This window comes from Rattus rattus, chromosome 2 (genome assembly GCF_011064425.1).
Source record: "Rattus rattus isolate New Zealand chromosome 2, Rrattus_CSIRO_v1, whole genome shotgun sequence".
NCBI lineage: Eukaryota > Metazoa > Chordata > Mammalia > Rodentia > Muridae > Rattus > Rattus rattus.
This window is the reverse complement of record NC_046155.1, coordinates 198,899,780-198,920,874: the sequence shown is the minus strand read 5'-3', so window position 1 is coordinate 198,920,874 and position 21,095 is coordinate 198,899,780. Positions and strand designations below refer to the sequence as shown.

Here is a 21,095-nt window from a genome sequence, read left to right as displayed (position 1 = left end):
AGTTCCTGCCATGGTCCTTCCTCACTATTTTTTTTCTCCAAAGAAATATTTATTTATATGTATATGAATACACTGTAGTTGTCTTCAGACACACCCAAAGAGAGCATCGGATCTCATTACAGATCCCATGTGAGCCACCATAGGGTTGCTGGGAATTGAACTCAGGACCTCTGGAAGAGCAGTGGGTATTCTTAAACACTGAACCATCTCTCCAGTCCTCCTTCCCCAGTCTTCCTTTTTTTTTTTTTTTGGCAGCAAAAAGCTATTTATTTCATTCAATTAATGTGGGAGATTGGCTAGGCCTGCTCTTATTACATATGGAAATGAACTGAGACAAGAGGTTTCACCTCAGCCCATTATAAATACGCCACAGGCTGTGCCTGACACACAGAGAAATTAACATCCTGTGTCCAGCTGTCCTCATAACGTGACGGTTCCCTGGCATGTCTTAATTTACTGTGAGGAGAGGAGGCAGGACAGAGTGCCATCTCGCTGTGTATGTATAGATGTTTTCCTTGGTGAGGAGAATCTGTCTCTTTGGTGTAAAAGCGTTTGGAAGTGCCACTGCCATTTGTAAGTCACCTTCTCATTTTTTAGATGTCAGTCCCTGAAAGGGGGGTAGGGAGGGCTCAACTAAGAGTTTGGGAAAGCCTCTCTCATAATGAAATTTATTTGTGTGACTATCTGTGGTTCACATGTGAAGCTAGAGGGCGATACTGAGTGTCCTCCTCAGTTGCTCACCACCTTATTTTGAGATAATGCCTCTCACTGAATATGGAACTCACTGGTTTGTCGAGGCTGCCTGTTGAACTCTAGGGATCTGTTCCTTCAGTGCAGGCTGGGGTTCCAGGTGAGCTCTGCGATGCTCACTTTATTATGTGAGCTCCCGAGGTTTGAACCCAGGACTTCAAGCTTGACTGGCAAGTAGTTGGCTGACTGAGCCATCTCCCCAGACCTTTAAAGGCATTTGACTCTGTAGAGGTCAAAGGACAGCTTTCAGGAGTCAGTTCTCTCCTATTGAGGGGTCCAGGAATCAAAACTCAAGTCTTCAGGCTGGTGTGCCAAGCACTTTTACCTGCCGAGCCAACTTGCTGGCCCATTTCACTAATTAGTATGGAAATGTACGCTAGGCACAAAGGTTTTGCCATCACCTACCCACATAATGGGCAAATAGTTTGAAGCTGCCCTTTCTAATTGGTTGGCAGAAGCAAAGTTTAATTTCACTAACCCACAGAAAATAGGACCATATTCCTAGCAGGAGAATCGGGACATTTCTAAGAAGGAAAGACAGTGATGGATCCTGACCTACCACTTGCCATCTATGGCTGGGTAAGAGACTTAAGTCCTCTGGGCTTTCATAGCAGTGTGTGTGATTCTTCTGAAAGGACACTGGGAAAGCAAAAGAGTCAGTACATACAAACAGCTCTGAGCACTGCCTGACACACGCAAGTGCTCACTAAACATTAGCTCTGATGATAGTTTTTCATTGCGATTGGTTTAAGCATCCCTTTACTTCTCTTCCCTTTTTTTTCTACGCCCCTTTTCCAGGATGCATTGATGAGATGGGTCTCTTTGATGCTAGGCAAATTCCTGAGCTTGCTTCTACACATTCATTGCCTTTTAAAGGTTTATTTTATTTATCGGATATACATAAATACTCTACTTGCATGTGCATCTATGTGCCAGAAGAGGACATTATATCCCATTGTACGATGGTCATGAGCCACCATGTGGTTGCTGAGAATTGAACTCAGGACCTCTGGAAGAGCAGTCAGTGCTCCCAACCACTGAGCCAGAGCCTTGGGCTGGAGAGATGGCTCAGCAGTTAAGAGCACTGATTGCTCTTCCAAAGGTCCAGAGTTCAATTCCTAGCAACCACATGGTGGCTCAAACCATCTGTAATGGGATCCAATGCCCATACATATATATGTATATATATCTTAAAACAAAACAAAACAAAACAAAAAAAACCAACAAAAACCAAAAAACCAACAAAACAAACAAACAAAAAACCAGAGTCTCACCGTGTAGCTCTGTCAAGGCCATAATGTGCTATGTAGGCCTGCCTCTACCTTTGAGTGCTGGGATTAAGGGTGTGTACCATTACACCTGGCTACTTGAATGCATCCTTATACCATGAAACCTTATCCCTAGCTCCCTATGCACAAATTTGTTTTCTAAGTCATAACACATTTTAGACATGGAATCATAAGATATATTTAAAAACAATAATTTCTGGCTGGAAACTATCTGGAAAAAGTTATATATTATATTTGTGAAAAAAGGGATTCTTTTGGAGCCAGAAAGAGAGCAAACTCATGGGTTGAGTAAAGATCTAGGGGAGCTGCTGAAATAGTTCAATGTTTTCCATAAGTTCGATGACCTGACTCAACCCCAGAACCAAAGGTGGAAGAGAGAACTACTGGCTCTCTAAAATTGTCCTTGGCTTCCACACGGTACTGTAGTACATGTGTGTCCTACCCATCAACACACACTGAAAATAAATAAAAAAAGGTTCAAAGCAAGCAAGCTCACTTCCACGGCAGACCTCAGGATTCACTCAACTGTAGCAGGCAGTCTTTGCTGAGAGGAACTGTACAGGGAGCTGAGGCTGTATACTGATGATGGGGGGAAGGGAGGATGGGGAGTTGGCTGTCCCAGCTTGCTAAGTGGACCAGTGCACTTCACATGAACTGCACCACCGCTCCATCACTGTCTTCAGCTTGGATCTGTGATCTCAGGAGTTTTGGGGGAGGATTTATGGGCATATTTTACAAAAAGTGTTGCCAACATTCCCCACCGTGGTTGTAATATGCCATTAACTACTTACTGCCCAAGGAAAAGAACTCTGAAGTTCTGGTTGGGAAAGCCACTTCTGTTTTCCTGCACAGAACAGATTCCTCTTTTTTCTAGCAGCACAGCCCTAGTAGTGGATTTTTTTCCTGAAATCCTTCCTACCCCAAAGACACAAGCTTCCAGCTTATGCCTCAAGAGAAAAACCAGGATCTTCTATAAAAACGGAAAGGGATCCCCTTCGTTGTGTGGGGTGCAGTTTCTCTTCTCTCTCTCTGCCAAAAATGTTCCCAACCCTCAAACAGAAGCACATTCCACTCCTTATGACAAACATCAAAACGAAAACAGACTCCAGTTGTCAAACAGCTTTGGGGGGAATCAGTTACAAGGACACTAAATAGTGAAGAACTTATAGCTACCCGTGCAACGACTTTGATTTGTATGAAAGGCACTCAGTAACTTGGGAAGGAACATCAATGACCTCATGGGCTTGGGAGCTATGCTTAATGCTCTCAGTGGAGAGGACTGAGGGGGTGAGTCCTTGTAGAAGACACACTACAAATCAGGTCACAATGGACTTGCCCCTTGTTTTTTGGAGATGGGCGGTCACAGTGTAGCTAATGTAGCTCAGCCTTGAGGCCTTCCTGCCTGGAATGAGAGGTAAAACTTGTCTCTTAAAGATGAGTGACCTTGGGCTGGAGAGATGGCTTAGAGGTTAAGAGCTCTGACTTCTTCCAGAGGTCCTGAGTTCAATTCCCATCAACCACATGGTGGCTCACAATCATGTGGAATGGGATCTGATGCCCTCTTCTGGTGTGTCTGAAGATAGCTACAGTGTACCCACATACATGAAATAAATCTTTAAAAAAAAAGATGAACAAAGTGGGAGAAATGTGCACTGCTTTCTGTAAACACAGGCAGGGGAGAGAAGTTGTCATCTGCCATTGTGACTATGGCTTTGATCTCTCAGCCCTTGGGGCCCCTTTAAATAGAATTGATGGAGAACCAGGTTAGTGTTCCAGTGGCTTTGGGCTGGCCTTCATCACAGCTAGAGAGTTGAGAATGGGAAATTAAAATGTATCATTGTACAGAGCAGGCATACTGAGAAGGGCCTCAACCAGAAGATGTGTCACCTTCATGGACTGACAGCTCCACTAATTGGTGTTGATATAGTCTGAGACAACCTTCGAGGCTTCTGGTCTACGGTGAGTGAGCAGCTCTGAGTTAGAATCTGTAGCACATCTGTGAAGGCCAGACACGGCTGCTGTTCCAACCACTGGTTGTGCGTGTGACATGGGGGGTTTGAGAATGCGCAGGCCAGCCAGCCTTGCCAGCTTCCCAGGTAGTGAGGTCTATGCATACTCACGAGCATGTACCCCTGTCCCCCAACACATACACTGCAACACAAAACACAATGAACACATATGCTCACATAGACACGGTGATAGTAAAAAAAAAGTCTGAAATAACTAATGCAATGAACGCATTGACACAAATTACAGACAGAAAGCTGTAATGCTCAGGGTCCCATTTTGGTGCGTGGGGTACTGTATGAATACAGGCATCCCACGGTATCTGCAGGAGACTGGTTCCTGGGATGCGATCCCTACTTATGGATACCAAAATCCACAGGTGCTTAAGTTCTGTCTGTGAAATGCTGTTGGACTTACAGATAACCTACAAGATCCTCCCCTACATAAATAGAGCCTATTTCTAAATTCCTTACAATATTTATAGCAATGTAAAAAAGGTCTAGACAGTTGCTATTCTGTGCTGTTTAGGGAAGGATAAGAGAAAATGTCTATGCATGTTCAGCACAAACACTAACAATGAACAAACAAAAAGAACCCCTCGGGTTGGGGATTTAGCTCAGTGGTAGAGCACCCTAGCAAGCGCAAGGCCCTGGGTTGGTCCCCAGCTCGAAAAAAAAAAAAAAAAAAAAAAAAAAAAAAAAAAAAGAACCCCCTCACTCCCAGTACCTTCCACCCATGGAAGTGTGAATGCTTATACATATTTGGTGGTTCTCCTCAGTTGCAGTCCTGAGGGCTCCTAAAACCCAAGGAATTTCCAGAGTGACGAGAACATTTTTTATTAGTTCTAATATCCATAACAATGTCTTTCCATTAACACCGCTCTCATGTTAACAAGGCAACCGCACTGGGGTTCCTAGAGAGGCATAGGAAGGGTCTGGTCACAAGGAAAATCAAATGCTATGGAGCCAACTCGCTATAGGAAAATTCACATTTTTTTTCCCTCTTGTAAGAGGCCTGAGACATCAAATTCAAACTCAAAAATCAAAAGCACTTCTCCACATTTGAAATTCCTAGACAACCTTAGCAGGTCCCGGGCAACAATGCCATAGGCAATGGTCCAGGTTCACACTCACCTCGGTAACACTGACTTTCAATTAGAATAATTTTTAGCAAGCCTTGTTGAGCTCATACTGGCTGAAACATTGCCTCCCCTTTACTGGTCCCGTAAAAAGGGCTCCATGGGTAACTTATTGATGCCAGAGGGCAAGCTTCCACTGGAGTGAATGCTAATGTACCACTCAGAGTTGGGTTACGATCTCCTCCCTCTGACCACCGTTCTCTGTGTCTCAGCACATTCCCTAGTTTTTTTTAATTTATTTATCTTTATGTTACATGTATTGGTGTTTTGTCTGCATGCATGTCTGAATGATAATGTCAGTTCTTGGATTAACAGACACTTGTGAGTTGCCATGTGGTTGCTGGGAATTGAACCTGGGTCTTCAGGTAGAGCAGCCAGTGCTCTTAACTGCTGAGTTATCTCTCCAGGCCCCACACTCGGACTCTTAATGCCATAAATATCTCTAAACTCCATCTCAGAGGAGGCAGATTTGAGTTGAAGGGCTCCCATCTCTTCTAACCATCTCTTTACCTACAATTGTTCTCTTAGGGATAGAATTTCTGGAATGTGGGCAGACATAAGCCTGCTTAGGAAACAGACAATAAGAGGACAGTAAGGCAGGCGTGGAGCTCAGTTGTAGAATATTGGCATGAGTTGGTCCCCATCACTAGAAAAGAGGTGGGGGCTAGACTGGAATCTCTAGTCCCATCCACCCATCTACCTCTAGGAAAGGCAGGATGGGGATTGATCGCTACATGCACTCTAGAATAAACTTGGAAGACTGAGCATGGTGAATACCATAGGAACAGATGCTCCAGCAGTCAAGGCCCTTCCAGACAGCACCTGACTCATCTCGTCTTCACCCATCTCATTCACAGCAATCAGAACATGACCCCTAGCAGTCGGGCATGACCCCTAGCTCTAAGTCACCCTAGCAGACTAAGTGAAGCTAGGAAGAGGGTAGTAGAACAATGGTTTTAGTCAGCCAGCCATTCAGAGGCCCAATCACAAGTACCTGAGCCTCATCCTATAGCATTTAACAAGATCTATAGGTAGACAGTCTCAAAATAGAATTACAGGATGGAGTTGTACTTGGTATTCCCTGGTTTTGAACTCGTCGTGCACATACTCATAGCTGGTCAGTGTTTATTTTAGAAGCAGGATGACAGCATACTTCACTTTGCTTCTTCCTCTATAGTGGGATCCCTGATATATAACTTCCTGTTTGAACACATCAGTAAGGCTGATGAATTTGGACCTGGTTTTATGGCAACACTTAGTTGGGTGAGGAGTACCAGGACAGATAGGATTTGTGAACCCCCATAATCCTGTACTCCTAACTCCTTAGTTAGATTACTATAGACTGTTTTGAACTCAGGACTGCAGTGCTGGTGAGATCATCAAGGCAGAAGACTCCTAAAGGCTGCCTCATCCACTGTGAAGTTATGGTTCTACATGGAGTGTCTCATCGCAGCAAGGTGCACAGAGCTGAAACCAAGAGATGAATGGGGGTGGGGCAGGGGGGTGGGGAGGCGGGGGATCGGGCTTGGATTAACAGGAGACACTGGGTAGGGTGATCTGGTAGACCAAGAGCTTACCCAAGGGAAGCACACGTAACATGCTTCATCTGGGTGTAGCGGGAGGCACGAATGTGTGTGCTTGCCAGAGAAATGGAGCATTCGGAGAACAAGCATTCTCACAGCATTTCCCCAAGGCTGCCCACTCTCAGTCTCATCCTGGGAAAGTCTTGGGAGCTGCAGTAGCTTTGTATTTCGCGGAGAAACAGATATGTTTGGAAAATGAAAGGTGAATGTTGGGAGGTACAAACAGACATGGGTGCTATCCTACTCCCCACAACTGATGCTAGGAGAGGGAGTGCCCAGTCTCAACTGGGGTGACATCACAATGGGTGCAGTGTCTAAAACTCCCAGCCCTCAGTTTCTTTTTTAGCCAACTCGAGTACCTTTACTAATGGATGACCCGGGAAGCATTCATGTGACTACTTTGTAAGTTCTTACAAGGGGCTAGTGAAGAGGTTCTCAATTTGTTCTGAGTCTTCTATAGGCCTGATCATTTAAACTGATATAAATTATTTTCCTAAACCCATTTATAGTTGTCCTTTGATTTCCCATCACTGAGTTGAGCTAGGCCAAATTAAACGCTCTGTACGTTCAGTGATCATCAGAGAAGGCGGCAAGAGTGGTTTAGTGGGTTTAGTGCATTTACTACTCAACCTACCATTTAACAGACACATACTCAGTTCAGCTTGTAAAAGGCCATGAATTCCAGATTCGATCAGTTAAATTTCTCCACTTACCATCATCCAAGTTTTACAGAAGGATATTTTCCTACGAGTTTATCTTTTCGTTTTCATTCATTCTTCCCACTGAGCCCTCCGGAAGGCTCTGAGGGTGGCCTATTATTTTTTGCAACATTGGCATTTTTGGCTTTAATTTTATTTCATTTGCATAAATGCCCCCTCCCCCCACCAGCCTCCTGCTTCTGATTAGAGGCTTCTTGGCAAAGTCTGTGACTAAGGAAGTGTGATAAAGAGACACAGACTATGACAAATCCCGGAAGCAAGATGACTTGATGGGTGTCTCTCAGGCGCTCGCATGAACGAGGGTGTATTTTTGCTAACATTCCTATGCCTGGAATCCAACCCCAAACCCTGGGGAATGAAAACAAGGAGGCTGTATGTGGAGGTGGGAGAGAACGGAATTAGATCATATCAATCACTAGGGAAAACAATAGGTTCATCAAGCTGATTGCAGGGTGGGCAGAGAGTAGCCACATAGGCAGAAAGCAAAAGAACAAATGTTCAACTCCATTATGGGATTACAGTTCAATGGGAGAAGGCTGGGCGAGCATGTATAAGGCTGGATTCCACGCATCACAGAAAGGTAAGTCTGCCACTCAAAAGGAGGAATCATCTTTCTTCTCCTCTCTCTATTCCCCCACAGTCCAGGTTGGCTTTGAACTCATGATTCTATTGTCTCCCCACTCCTGCTCCTAAGTGCTGGGATGTGCCACCATGCACAGGTAACAAGGGAACTGCTGTCATTTAAAGTAACTCTGCTTATTCACAGTTACTTTAATCACAATGAGTCACAGAGCTTTCTCCTCTTTTTGGTTAATAGTTTTTGGAAACTGAGGACACCAGTCACCTTCCTCTCCCTTGGACATACCATGCTGAAAAGACAGGAAGGTCTCCTTTGTTTCTAGCCAGACATGTGGGATTTCCCTGGAAGGAGGCATGCTGCCATGCAGGCAGAGAACACCCTGTCAGTACACCACGTCAAGAGGAAGCAGCTGATGCAAGGGCCGTCTCTGAGGGAAAGCAGGAAATTCTGATGTTCAGATAGGGAAGTGAAACCTCGAAGGGTAGGGAAAAGGAGGGACCTGCCAAGGGCTCAGCCAGGGGCTAGAGGTCACAGGGATCAAGCCAGAGCAGTAGCTGATTCATTTCAAACTCGGGTATAGATGCCAGGAGCTGGGGGCACCAGAGAGGGTAAGATGTTTTGTTGAGACTTTTGTGAAGCAGGCGGAGAGTTCCTCCACGCATCTATGAGGCAGGAGAGCAGGGGAGAGGGGTGTAGGTGATTCTGCAGGAAGTACTATGCCCTGAGCTCCCCCGATGGACAACCTGGGTTGGTGGAAGCTTAACTCTTTACTATGGTTCGTACACCTCACTTAGAGCACAGCTTGGGGAGTATTTGATTTTTTGCACTGTGTAAATAAAAGTCAATCTTTGGAAAATGCCACAAACCATCCCTCCGATTGAAATCTGCAAGGTCTGCATGGCTTCACCTTCACGGGCAGTGGAACTTAGAAAGCGCTCTGCTAATCATGCATCCTGAAGCTGAGGGGGTGGGGATGCACCCCAGCATGCTGAAAGAACTTCATCACTGACCTGAATCAGCCCAGCAGGCAGCTCTACATTCAGTACATACTTAGAGTGCGAGGAGGGGAAAACAGAGTTCAATGGAACGTGAGAAAGAACAAACTGGCCATGCCTCTGGAGGGTGAGGCCTGGGCTTGCTGTTTTTACACCCCCTCCCCTTGCACCAGGTCCAGTAAAGTCTCCACCCAGTGTCAGCTGCGTATGCTGTCACTGATTCCCCCACTGGCTCTGGCAGCTTCCTGCTTTCTGGGGGCCAGCTAAGGCAATGACATCAGGGGTGCACCTAGTAGCCAGATCAGGCCACCCATAGCAGAGACAAAAGCTACAGCAAGTTGAAGCTGATTTTTTAGTTCTTTGTTCCTGAGACTTTCACTTTGAGATAGGTCCAGCCTTCACTCCTCCACTCAAGCAGAGACTAAAAAAGTGTGTGCATGCATACAGAACCATCTTTTTTAACCTTCTCTTTAGGCAGGGCACAGAGGGCATGGACTAGAAGACAGAAGGAACCAGATGGACAGCCACAATGCCAGACTGGGTGTCATGGATGTCCCTGCCTTAGCATATGTTTACCTCACGAGTCTTCTAGACAGTGGCCCTTAGAAATGCCCTATATGGTGCGGACTACCCCGGAAATACCACTAGAAGGCTTAATCTCTTCTGGATGAACTGTAAGATTGTTAGAGCCCAAGAGTCCAGACAAAAGTCTCAACCAAAAAAAAAAAAAAGAAAAAAGAAAAACAGCCTGCACGTCCTAAACCCCATGGTGCTTTAATAAAAGAATTCTTCCCAGGCATAGTAACTTAAATAATTGCAGCATTTAGAAGGTCGGGGCAGGGGACTGTGAGCTCAAGACTAACCTGGGATGTATAGGGCCCCTAACCAGCCGCAGAGAAAGGACTCACTGTAAATTCCTCTGGAGCTTTGCTCGCAGCCTCGATGTGGTACCAAAGCAAAACAGTCACAGAAAACACTAACTTCAAATGGACATCTGCTAAGAATTCAAGCGTGGCTGGATACCTCTCCATGCTGTTTTGAAAATGTGTCACTGCTTAGGAAAGCTCTTTGAGAAGAAAGAAGTCCATCGCTCCCTTTCTACCCGGACACTGAATGTAAGAAGGGCCCGGGACTAATTTACAAAAAAATACTGAGCCGATTCAGACATACCACCCTCAGAGAACACTTCTCTTAGGGCCACTCTAGCTCGGTCCCCTTGCTTGAACGCACCAGGCCACCCCTAGGACACCAACAGCAGTCCAAACAGGCAAGACGGAGACATGGGGTCGGATCCCACACTGGGACACTCTAACTCTCCCGAAAGTGTTTGGCCCAAGTTAAATATTGTTCTAAATGCTTATGGTTTATCCTCTCCCCATTTATCATATTTTTCATGTTATAAAAGTGATATATGCTGCTTCATGCTAAGGGTTTGGTATGGCCTTTCTGGTCCTTTCTCTAAGGAATTTATGTTCCAACATCACCTCCCATATGTGGCTTACAGAGAAAATATTTCATGCCAAGTGATTAAACAGGCTTTTTAAGTAATTAAAGGCTGAACCAACGTGATAGGACAGAGACCACCTGCTATATATATTGTTTTTTTTTTTTTCTTTCAGCATGAGATTATTTTCTGCGAAGTTGTACAGGCGCTTGGGTTCGTCAGCTATTATAAACTGCCAGCTCCAAGGAACAGAGTAGTTTATAAAATTTGAGGTTGGGAAAAATTATAAGAAAATATCTACTCCTTCTGTCCCCACCACCACAAAAAAAGAGTACATTTGGCAAATTATTTCTTAGGAAAAGAGGTGGTGAGTGGCGTGCTGTATCGGCTGACCACCTTACATTATTTCATACTTTTCAGTAATATGTTGGGGAAAATGTGTATATGTAATGACATTCCAAAAGCAAGGACACACGGGAATGTGTCCCTTAAATGCTTTTACAATAATTCATTTTGTGTCTGGGTGTGTGCATGTACATGTGGAGTTCTGAGAACAACTTCTAGTAGCAGGGTCTCTCCTTCTACCATACCCTGGGACTGAACTCATGCTGTTAGGCTTGGCAGCAAGCATCTTTATCCACTGAGCCATCTTGCCAGCCCAGAAATTCATTCTTACATAGGAACGTAGAAAGTTACTGTGGGAAGAAATACTTGGCCACCCTAAAAAACGTAGAATGCCCCCCCGCCCCCTAACCCCCAAGGCAAAGTCTTCTGGCCAGTGAGCCGAGGAGTTTCTACAGAAAAGCCTGGAGAGGTGACATGGGCCAGAGAAGCTTCCACACTGGTGATATACTGACCGTTGGAAGTGAGTGTTGTCAACCAGCACCAATGAAAGCAATTACCAAATAGAACGTGATATGATAGCTCGGACACAAAGATACACGGGACAGCTAGGTGAAAAAGGGAAGTATAGCTAACATTCGGAAGGGACAAAGAAGTGACCCCTTTCTTGAGTTTTTCCATGTGACTTCCCAGCACCAGTTAAGCTGAACATGGTTATTACTCCCGAGTGGCCTGGCTTATGTTGGAACTCTTTGCTTTCAAGACTCATGCAGTAGCAGAGTTACAGAAGGGTTTTTACCACCCTTTGGGACATACCAAGAGGGGCCCCTGCCCCTGTGTTCTAAAGCCACAGCATTCTGTCTATGGTGGACATTTATTTATCAGAGTCTTTATCAGAGGCACACAAGGGAGGGACGGGATCTGCTTCTTCCCCATGCATGCTGTAAGTACGTATCAATGACTTGCTGAATAAGTGAATGAATGAATGAATCAACGACTGATTTCTATTGAAGAACAGAGAACTGTTCTGATGGTGAGGTCCCGGAGCAGGGGGTTAGGGGGTAGGGTGGGGTCGAAGTAAATGGCCTTGAATCTCAGATGCCTGATAGCAACTGAATGTGGAATGACTAAGCGTAACACTGATTCATTCTGTGGAGAATTTTCCCACCTGCAGGGGTCAGTTCCCCCTGTGTCGCCCCCTGCCCCCTCACCCCATTCCTTCTCCTTAGTCATCCCATCAGGAAGTTACCACAATGTCTCTCAAAGGCATGATGAACGTTAGAGGCATTCCCATTCCGGCAGCCTGTGGTAGGGCCCAGAGTGCAGTCAAAGAAAGTAAATTCCACCCTTGTTTGGAGATCCTGGCCTCCTTGGGGTAATTCGCCTCGCTTGCATATGGCTTCCAGCACTGTCACAGAGAGCAGGCTTGTCACTGCCTCCGAGTGACAGTGTCCTGCCTTCCTGGACCCCCTTTTCTTCAGGCCTCCCTTCCTTCCTGACACCTTAGGCCTGATTGTTTCAGGATTGCACCACGGTGCAGGCAGGCAGGCAGGCAGGGACACTCCCTCGGTCCCTGAGAGCAGCCGCAGGAGGAACTGAGAGTAGAGATAATGTCACAGATGGCTCACTCCAGGAAACCCTGCTAGCTGCTGCTGCTCCAGGGCAATTGCATGCATTCATTTATTACAGGTCAGAAGTCAAAGAGCCAGGCCCAGGAACAGGCTGCGGGTAAAGAGTCCACACTGATTTTCCAGGACAGCTTTGGTCTTAGCCTGACCACGGAGGTGGTGGGTGGGAGATTCACCCCCAGGACCATCTCCCTGGCTTCATCTATGTTTCTAAGAGATTTATTTCCTATGTCGTGACCCTACACTCAATTCTCTCTCTCTGTCTCTCTCTGCCTCTCTGTCTGTCTCTGTCTCTGTCTCTGTCTCTCTGTCTCTCTCTCTCTCTCTCTCTCTCTCTCACACACACACACACACACACACACACACACACGCATTCGTACATACACCCAGTATGTAGATTAGATTGACTGGCCTTGGATTCAGAGGGATCCGTCTGTCTCGGCCTCCTTAATCCTGGGATTAAAAGTGTACACCACTGACTTTTCTTATGTTTTTTTACTTAAAGGAGTATGTGTGATGTCACCCCAAAGGGACACTCGAGATGTGTTGAGGAAGGAATTAGGGGGTAGGATGCTGATCCCCCCAGCTCCTGGGGTAGCTGTTATGTCCTGGCTAGTGTGAACAGCCAGCTCCAATTTGCCCACAGAAGCACAATACGGTATGTGTGAGACAACAGTGGTTTGTGAATTCGGTCACTGGGCCACACTGCTGCTGAGTCAGCAGACTGCTTTCGAGGCTACTCACTCTCTCCTCTGTCCCAGAAGGAAACTCGATTTGTGCCTCTATGGATCCTGAACACATGATCCGAAATTACAAGGGCCTGGCCCGTGACGGCAGAGGTGTGTTTTCACCCTGCTATTGGCGGATGAGTGCTTATAAAAGCAGCAAATATCGTAAATTCCTCCCAGCTGTGCGATTTGTAGAGTTGGCAGAGAGTGGTTAAGATGTGACTGCAACACAAAGGAGGAAAGGCTTTGAGGCCCTGTACTCACCATTCCCACCAAAGGGTAAATGAACCCAGCCCCGATGCTGGCTCGGACATCAGTGATGGGCAGAATGAAGTCCTTTGGCACCCCCTTTTTGTCAGGTTCATGAGACAGAGAAAGGTGGGTCTTTGCCATGCAGATGGGCAAATTTCCAAAACCCTGTAAGGTGAAAAGAAATTGCATTCACTGTGGTGAGTGCTGGTTTCTTGCACCGGATCTTTGGTTCACACTGGCTCTGCGGCAATTGTGTGCCAGTGCAGCTTTAGCAGGTGCGGTTACCGGGTGCTCGCAGCTGAGGACTGGATCTCTGTTCATACTGCCGTTACTTAGCAGGGGTGAGGTCTTCTGTTTACTCTGGAGGTTCTCCTAGAGGGGAGGCACGGGGGTGTGTGTGTGTGTGTGTGTGTGTGTGTGTGTGTGTGTATGAAGCAAGGTTATTTTTAGGCACCGTACTTGGAAACACTGTAGAAAGTACTTTCTGAGGCTATTAATATCCTGGAAGGAGAAAGGTAACAAGAACAAGGCTCCTAATGAGGTTCTTAGTGTCATTGTCCTGGCCTTCTTGGAGTCTGCTGGGAAGCAAAGGACCCTTTGTGCTGGTTTATGAATCATGGCTATTTGATCTGTGATTACATTATAGGAACTAAGATGAGGTCACTCTTTCAGCCTCTTTATTTTTAAGGACCAAAGTCTGTGCCTGACCCAGAATTCCAAAGGTGAAAGGGGAGGAAGTCATGTGCAGCATTTTACAAAAAGGGCAGTGTCTGGGAAGGATGCTGTAATTACACAGCACATAGCGTTCCTTCAGAGACCTTACTAATGAATTGCAACCACATACTCGACACTAACGTGAAGGAATATTCCCGTGGTAGACAGACAGATGACAGAATGTAATTGCTATGATTCAACCTACAACTATTTAGAACATTTTAGAGCATTAGCAATTGTGTGTGGGGGGGCAGGTGCTGTGTCCTTGAACCCCCTACTTTTACAGGTTAATGAGGATTTTGGCAAGAAAAAAAAAATCACAACTGGTACCTAGAATTTCTGATTTTGTAAAATGAGTAAGTATTGAAATAATTCCTATAAAATTATATGCATAACCTTTGAAAATTTACTATGAAAATTTTAAAAATGTATCATTCCATTAACATTTTCCATCATAAATCGTATTTTATAATGGAAAAAGGCTATTAGGCTACATTATAGCATTAAAGAACATAAACTGTTACATATAATTTATAATTTTAAAATATGTAACATAAATGTATATATAATAGTATATAAAATCATATATACTGTACTGCATATAGTATATAACTATATAATTATATAATATACAACATATTAAATATATAACAAATATTACACATGTTATCTATAGTATATGTAAATATATATGGCTGTGCATGCCTGTAACTCCACCGTGATGGGAGTGGAGTGAGTACAGACAGGAAGATCCCAAGAGCATGCTGGCTAAGCAGCCCAGCCAAAAACAGTTACCTTGGGGGCTGGAGAGATGGCTCAGAGGTTATGAGAACTGACAGTTCTTCCAGAGGTCCTGAGTTCAATTCTCAGCAACCGCATAGCGGCTCACAACCATTTGAAAGGAGCTCTGACGCCCTCTTCTGGTGTGTCTGAAGACAGCAACGGTGTACTCATCATATACATAAATACATAAATAAATAAATCTCTAAAAATGGTTACCTTTTAGCTCAGTGAGAGACCCTACATCAAGGAAGTCAGGTAGATCACGATAACAGAAAGCACGTGACATGCTTTCTGCATGTCTATGCACACACGCACACATGCACACACCCATATGCTCCCAGCTGAGCACACACACTCTGGCACACAAAGAAGGAAGAAAGAAAAAGCTGGGGCCAAGAACGGAGCTCAGCATTGAGTACAGGCAGAGTGCGTGAGGGAGGCTTTTAGTTCTATCTCTAGTACAATAAAACTAGAACATAACCAGCTACACCAAAAGAACACACGTTCAAACTGCAAGAAAAAGCATTCTTTTCTCCAGGGGACAGGGTGAATGGAGTCCCCATTACCACAAATTATGCAGTTGAGTTTCCCAGAGTTGGGAACATCACAGGGTCAACAAATCCTGAGTGCAATGGATAAGCCTCACCCTGGGAAAATCGACTTCATGATTGTGGTATTACCCTTGTCAGGTAAATATACATTTTTTTCTGTTTAAGATTTATTTATTATATGTAAGTACATTGTAGCTGTCTTCAGACACACCAGAAGAGGACATCAGATCCCATTACAGATGGCTGTGAGCCACCACGTGGTTGCTGGGAATTGAACTCAGGACCTCTGGAAGGGCAGTCAGTGCTCTTAACCACTGAGCCATCTCTCCAGCCCACATTTGTTTTTTTTTAAGACAGGGTTTCTCTGTGTAGCCCTTGTTGTCTTAGAACCAACTCTGTAGACCAGCCTCAAACTCACAGAGATCCACCTGCCTCTGCCTCCTGAGCACTGGGACCAACAGCGTGAGACACCACCATGCCTGGCTGGAAAAATGATTTTTATCAAACCCCAGAGAACATTTGCTTGGCACCGATAGGATAGTATTTAGCAAGATATCACACATATTTCAAATAGGATAAAGGAGTTGGAGGGAGAAAGGCCGACAGCATTATTTGTAATTGTAGTGTTCTGACAGCAAGCTGAGATGCCGACTTCTAAAGATTTATTTATTTCATGTATGTGGGTACACTGTCACTGTCTTCAGACACCAGAAGAGGGCATCGGATCCCATGACAGACGGTTGTGAGCCACCATGTGGTTCCTGGGAATTGAACTCAGGACCTCTGGGAGAGCAGTCAGTGATGCTGACTTCTATGTAACAAGGCTTAAGCAGGTGGGAGCATCTGAGGTACGAAGACCTTTCAGCTACATGTTCAGATTGTATGTATGGGTCACGGCTGCTCCCACAGCTCACCAGCCCTTGTCCCTGTCTAGAGGTAGAAGATGGTGGAGCCTTCAATCCCGGAGGACAAGGTAATGAACCACCTGCACACAAACCTCACTGAAGACGCCCATTGCATCCACCTCACCGGCAGCATGCAAGGATATTTTAGACAGTAGAGCCCCACAAGGAGGAGGAAAGTGTTGTAAAGAATCAAAGGCTGACTTCCTTCTGCAACACCGAAGGGACACTTCCCAATGCTTCTGGCTGAGTGAATGGAAGTATACGTGAGCGTGGATGACAGCCGTACCACATACACTGGAGAGAAATGGAGGCCAGAGGCTAAGTGCTGACTTAGCACAGGAGCCAGGCTCTGGGTTCCACCCCCGGCACTGCAAACCAGAGCCACATCCACGATCTCAGAGATCAAGGCTGCCCGAGTCAGAGAATAAATGTATTTATCACGATGCTGTACTTAACCAATGCTACCAGTGTTATACTTTAATCGCTGTTGATCCTCAGGTCATTGAGTAGAGTTTAACTAGGAGACAACTTACTTGTCCTAAAATCAAGGTGTGCATTTGGAGACTACGAGGCAGTTACCCCACCTAAGAGTACGGGGATCTTGTTTACCTGTTGCGTATAGCGGTCGACTTTGGCCTGTGCCTCAGGAGACAGCTCAATATCCTTGGCTCCATAGACGGTCTGGGCAATTATTCTTATCTTTGCCACGATGGGAAGCTGGAGAAACACAAGTGACAACAGAATCACTGCACTTGACGTGCTTGAAGAAGTGGGGAAATCTTAGTGAGATTTTACAGTTTTGACTGAAAATCCCTCCACTGGCTACTTGTTCTCCCTCTACCTTCCAAGCCCTGAAAATGTTCACATCAGAAGTCAGCTGTTGGAAAGGAAGCCTTGGTGTTTAACCAATGGAAGGCCTTCAACCTAGTTAACCATGTTCATCCATTTCAAGATTAAAATAACAATTTATGCAAAGCAAAAAACATTCTTAAAAACAGTTGGGTTTCACAGACATTAGTGCTGATACGTTTGGGTGTTTCACAGGAGAGCCGACACTGACTCTGGTCACATTAGCTAGCTCTGGGAAATCAGGCAGTGAGGGAGAAGCTCTGAGAAGACTAGAGATTAGCAAGTGGCAATAGCTGCAGTGTCCCATACCTACATCTCAGCACCTGGAAGGCTGAGGCAGTACTGTAAGTTTTGAGTCAACCTGGGCAACATAGGGAGGCTATCTCGCAGAACTGAAATGTAGGCTGATATGCAGGTGAGGGCTGGCACAAGTGAGGCCAAGGTCCATGATTAGACAGTTAAAAAGTAAAAGTAAGGTGGGAGAGGAGGGGAAAGGAAGAGAATCAAATGGAGACGGACGACCCAGATCTGGGAGATCTTGAATGGCCCTACGTAGTTTTGTATATTTCATAAGGGATGGATTTCTACAGGGAATTTTATCTTACATAGGTGGGTGGTTTATATCTTTATCAATCGATTGTGAGTTTATTGTGTGGATGTCTTGTGGATAGAGAATTAACATATAAATCTGACTGTTAAGTTACAGTTCGTTGAGTCTTGATTGATATCACCGGGTAGTTGGGAGGTTATACCTTAATTATCAGGGGGTGGTTGTTGGGAGCGTGGACAGAGTTCACGACAAGGAGCCGAGATAGGCCAGCCCCATGCTGGACTTCTAGAGCCCTGATTTTACCGGGTAGCTGGAACCAGAGAGTTCGCAGCTATTAGAGAGCCGCTGGGAGAGATACTAACCAGAGATAAATTATGGTTAGTTCCAATGGCCCTCCAGTGCTGGAACTAACTCTAGGGACCACGTGGCAAGGTGCCATGCTAGAACAGCCTGGGTCTGAGAGCCACAAACTGCTTAGAATCACGCTTTTTCAGGGGGTTGGGGATTTAGCTCAGTGGTAGAGCGCTTGCCTAGGAAGCGCAAGGCCCTGGGTTCGGTCCCCAGCTCCGAAAAAAAAGAACCAAAAAAAAAAAAAATAAATAAATAAATAAATAAATAGAATCACGCTTTTCAGTACAGCAGACTATGGTTACTGTCAAGTCATTCCGTGGTCTGGAACTTAAATATTGGACCTATAAAAAGACATTTAATAATGGGCAAAACTAGTAACCACATAAAAAAAGTATCACTAGTAGTCGAGAAAATAGTTATTAAAATAGTAAAGGAAACTAACTCATGGACTAGGGCTGGCTCTGTGGGTAAAGTGCTTGCTGTACAACCATGAGGATCTGAGTTCGGATCCAGCTCTCACACAGTTACGGCTCTGATGCACCCATACTTGTAGCAGTGCGGGGTGGACACAGGCTCGCTTCATCTGCCAGCTTAGGTAAACAGTGAGCTGCGGTTCAGTAAAAGACTCTGAAGAATACAAGGTGGAGGCTGGCAAAATGGGTAAGAAGCTTGCTGTGAGGCCCAATGACCTGAGTCTGATCCTTAGGACCCACATGGTGGAGGAGAGAACCCTTTTTGCAAGCTGTTTTCTGACTTCCACACTGTGGTTTGTGTGAAGACACACTGATGCTGGAAGGTGACAGGGAATACACTCGAGGTCAACTTCTGGCCCCCAGGCGAGCACGCATGCGCGTGCGTAAGCCCACTCCTCCTCTCTCTCCCACCCTCATCTAAGAAACAAACCACACTGACAACAAAAATGTGAACGAAGCCTAATTCCTACTCCTTAAGTGCCAAGCACAGGTGAAGAGGCAGGAAGTTACACGTCCTTGCCTCAGTTAGAGGATTGGGGAGGGCACCCGCTGGCTCATGGCTGAGGTAGCTTCTCCTCACTTTGAACAGTCTCTACTGCAAGTCCAACCTCCCCAGTACATACCTCAGCATGAAAAATCCCTGCTCTGGGGTTGGGGATTTAGCTCAGTGGTAGAGCGATTGCCTAGCAAGCGCAAGGCCCTGGGTTCGGTCCTCAGCTCCAGAAGAAAAAACAAAACCCTGCTCTGTATACACTGTATGGTCTGCCAAGAGACAACCCTGCTTGAGGTATCTGCACCCTATGTCCTTGCTTCCTTCTCCCTGGCTTCTGGGATTCCCTCTTTCCCTGTCCTCTTCAAACATCGTGTTCCCTGAAGCTCTCAGGTCTACCTTGAAGGCCACCTCTCCCACAAATCCTTTAGAGTAGTGGGTTTTCAACCTGTGGGTCATGACCCCCTTGGGGGAGGGGTCATGTTTCTGAATATTTACATTACAGCTTACAACAGAAGCAAAATTACAGCTATGAAACAGTAATGAAATACTATTATGGTTGGAGGGTCACCACAACACAAGGAAGTGTATGAAAGGGTCACAGCATTAGGGACATTATTGCTATGCACCAGCGTTCCCTTCTTTGACATTGGGAGCACCTGTAGTGTTCTTCCCCGATGGAGGGGTTGCTGGCAAGCCTCATGATGCTTCAAAGGACTGACGGATTCAGAGGTACTGATAGATTCAAGTGGCTTTTATAAACCACACACGATAGGAGATCCCATGTGAGTGCTCATCTCTGAAAAGGGACAACTAATTACTAATTACTCGTTACTTTCCAGCATGGCAGAATGTGGAGCCAGAGGTCAGGGAAGTTGTTTCTGTCCCAGTGTCTGAGGGAGAACCTCTGTTATCGCAGCTGCCCCGTAGGCATAGACTCCGGGAGAGCTCAGAGCAAGAACAACGGGTGTGGGAACCTTACAGAAAGAGCTATGGCATAAATGCGAACAGAGACAAGCTTGAGGGTAGTGTTGTTTTCAATACTGGGAACTGAACAGTGGGCTTTGCTCCAACTACACAAATGCTTCACCACTGAGCTACATCTCCAGACCCCAGCCCGATTTCTTTCTTTTTCTTCAGACAAGGTTTCAGTAAATTGCTCCAGTTGGCCTTGAACTTATGGCTAGTCTTGCACTTGCAAGCTCGGTCTCAGCTTCCTGGGTAGCTGAGATTAAAGGACTATGCCATGAAATCCAATACACTTCTAACATACACAGCTCAAAGCTCATGTTAGCTGAAGTAAAGATGGGCTTCAAAGTCTCTGAGGTTAAGGACTGTAGCAGATACTTTTTTGAACCATGTCTCTCTCTCTCTCTCTCTCTGTCTCTCTCTCTCTCTCACACACACACACACAGATCATCCATCAATCATCTGTCTGTCTGTCTGTCTATCCATCATTTATCTATCTTTCAAGCCAGAATTTTTCTGTGTAGCCCTGGCTATCCTAGAATTCTCTCTGTAGACCAGGTTGTCCTTGAACTCACAGAGATCCACCTGCCTCTGCCTCCCATGTGTTGGGATCAAAGGTGTGTGCCACCACCGCCCAGCGGTACTTTTCTTATTAGTGTGACTAAGTATCTGAAGAGAAGCAACATAAGGTTGGGTTCCTTTTGGCCCACAGTTGGAGGGCATGCATTCCTCGTTGTATGAAAAGACCATTGACGGAGTGCATCATGATACTTGATACATGGATGCCAGCACCCACCTCACTTTCTCATTATGATTCAGTCTGGGATGCCAGTCCACGGAATGGTGTCAGCCACATTTAGACTGGGTCGTCTTACCCCAGTTAACCCAATCTAGACCCTCCCTCACGGACATGCCCAGGGGTCTGTCTCCTAGGTGCTTCTAGATCCTGGCAAGTCGACATTATTAGCAACCATACCATCTATTTACCTAAGTTACTCCAGCCAC

At 45.6% G+C, this 21,095-nt stretch overlaps 1 protein-coding gene and 1 non-coding gene across 2 annotated transcripts in view; both read right to left on the bottom strand.

Annotated features, from left to right (window-relative positions):
• Mthfd1l (methylenetetrahydrofolate dehydrogenase (NADP+ dependent) 1 like) overlaps window positions 1-21,095 on the bottom strand; it is a 189,494-nt gene that overhangs the window by 32,281 nt on the left and 136,118 nt on the right. Inside the window, exons 25-26 of the mRNA XM_032894796.1 lie at window positions 17,018-17,125; window positions 13,468-13,620 (exon numbers count right to left, since the gene is read on the bottom strand). Of these exons, the coding sequence (XP_032750687.1) occupies window positions 13,468-13,620; window positions 17,018-17,125 (261 nt within the window). The remainder of the gene's footprint in view (window positions 1-13,467; window positions 13,621-17,017; window positions 17,126-21,095) is intronic.
• Window positions 15,489-15,649, bottom strand: LOC116894907. The gene has a single exon (XR_004387109.1). It is a non-coding gene; the product is annotated as a U1 spliceosomal RNA (small nuclear RNA).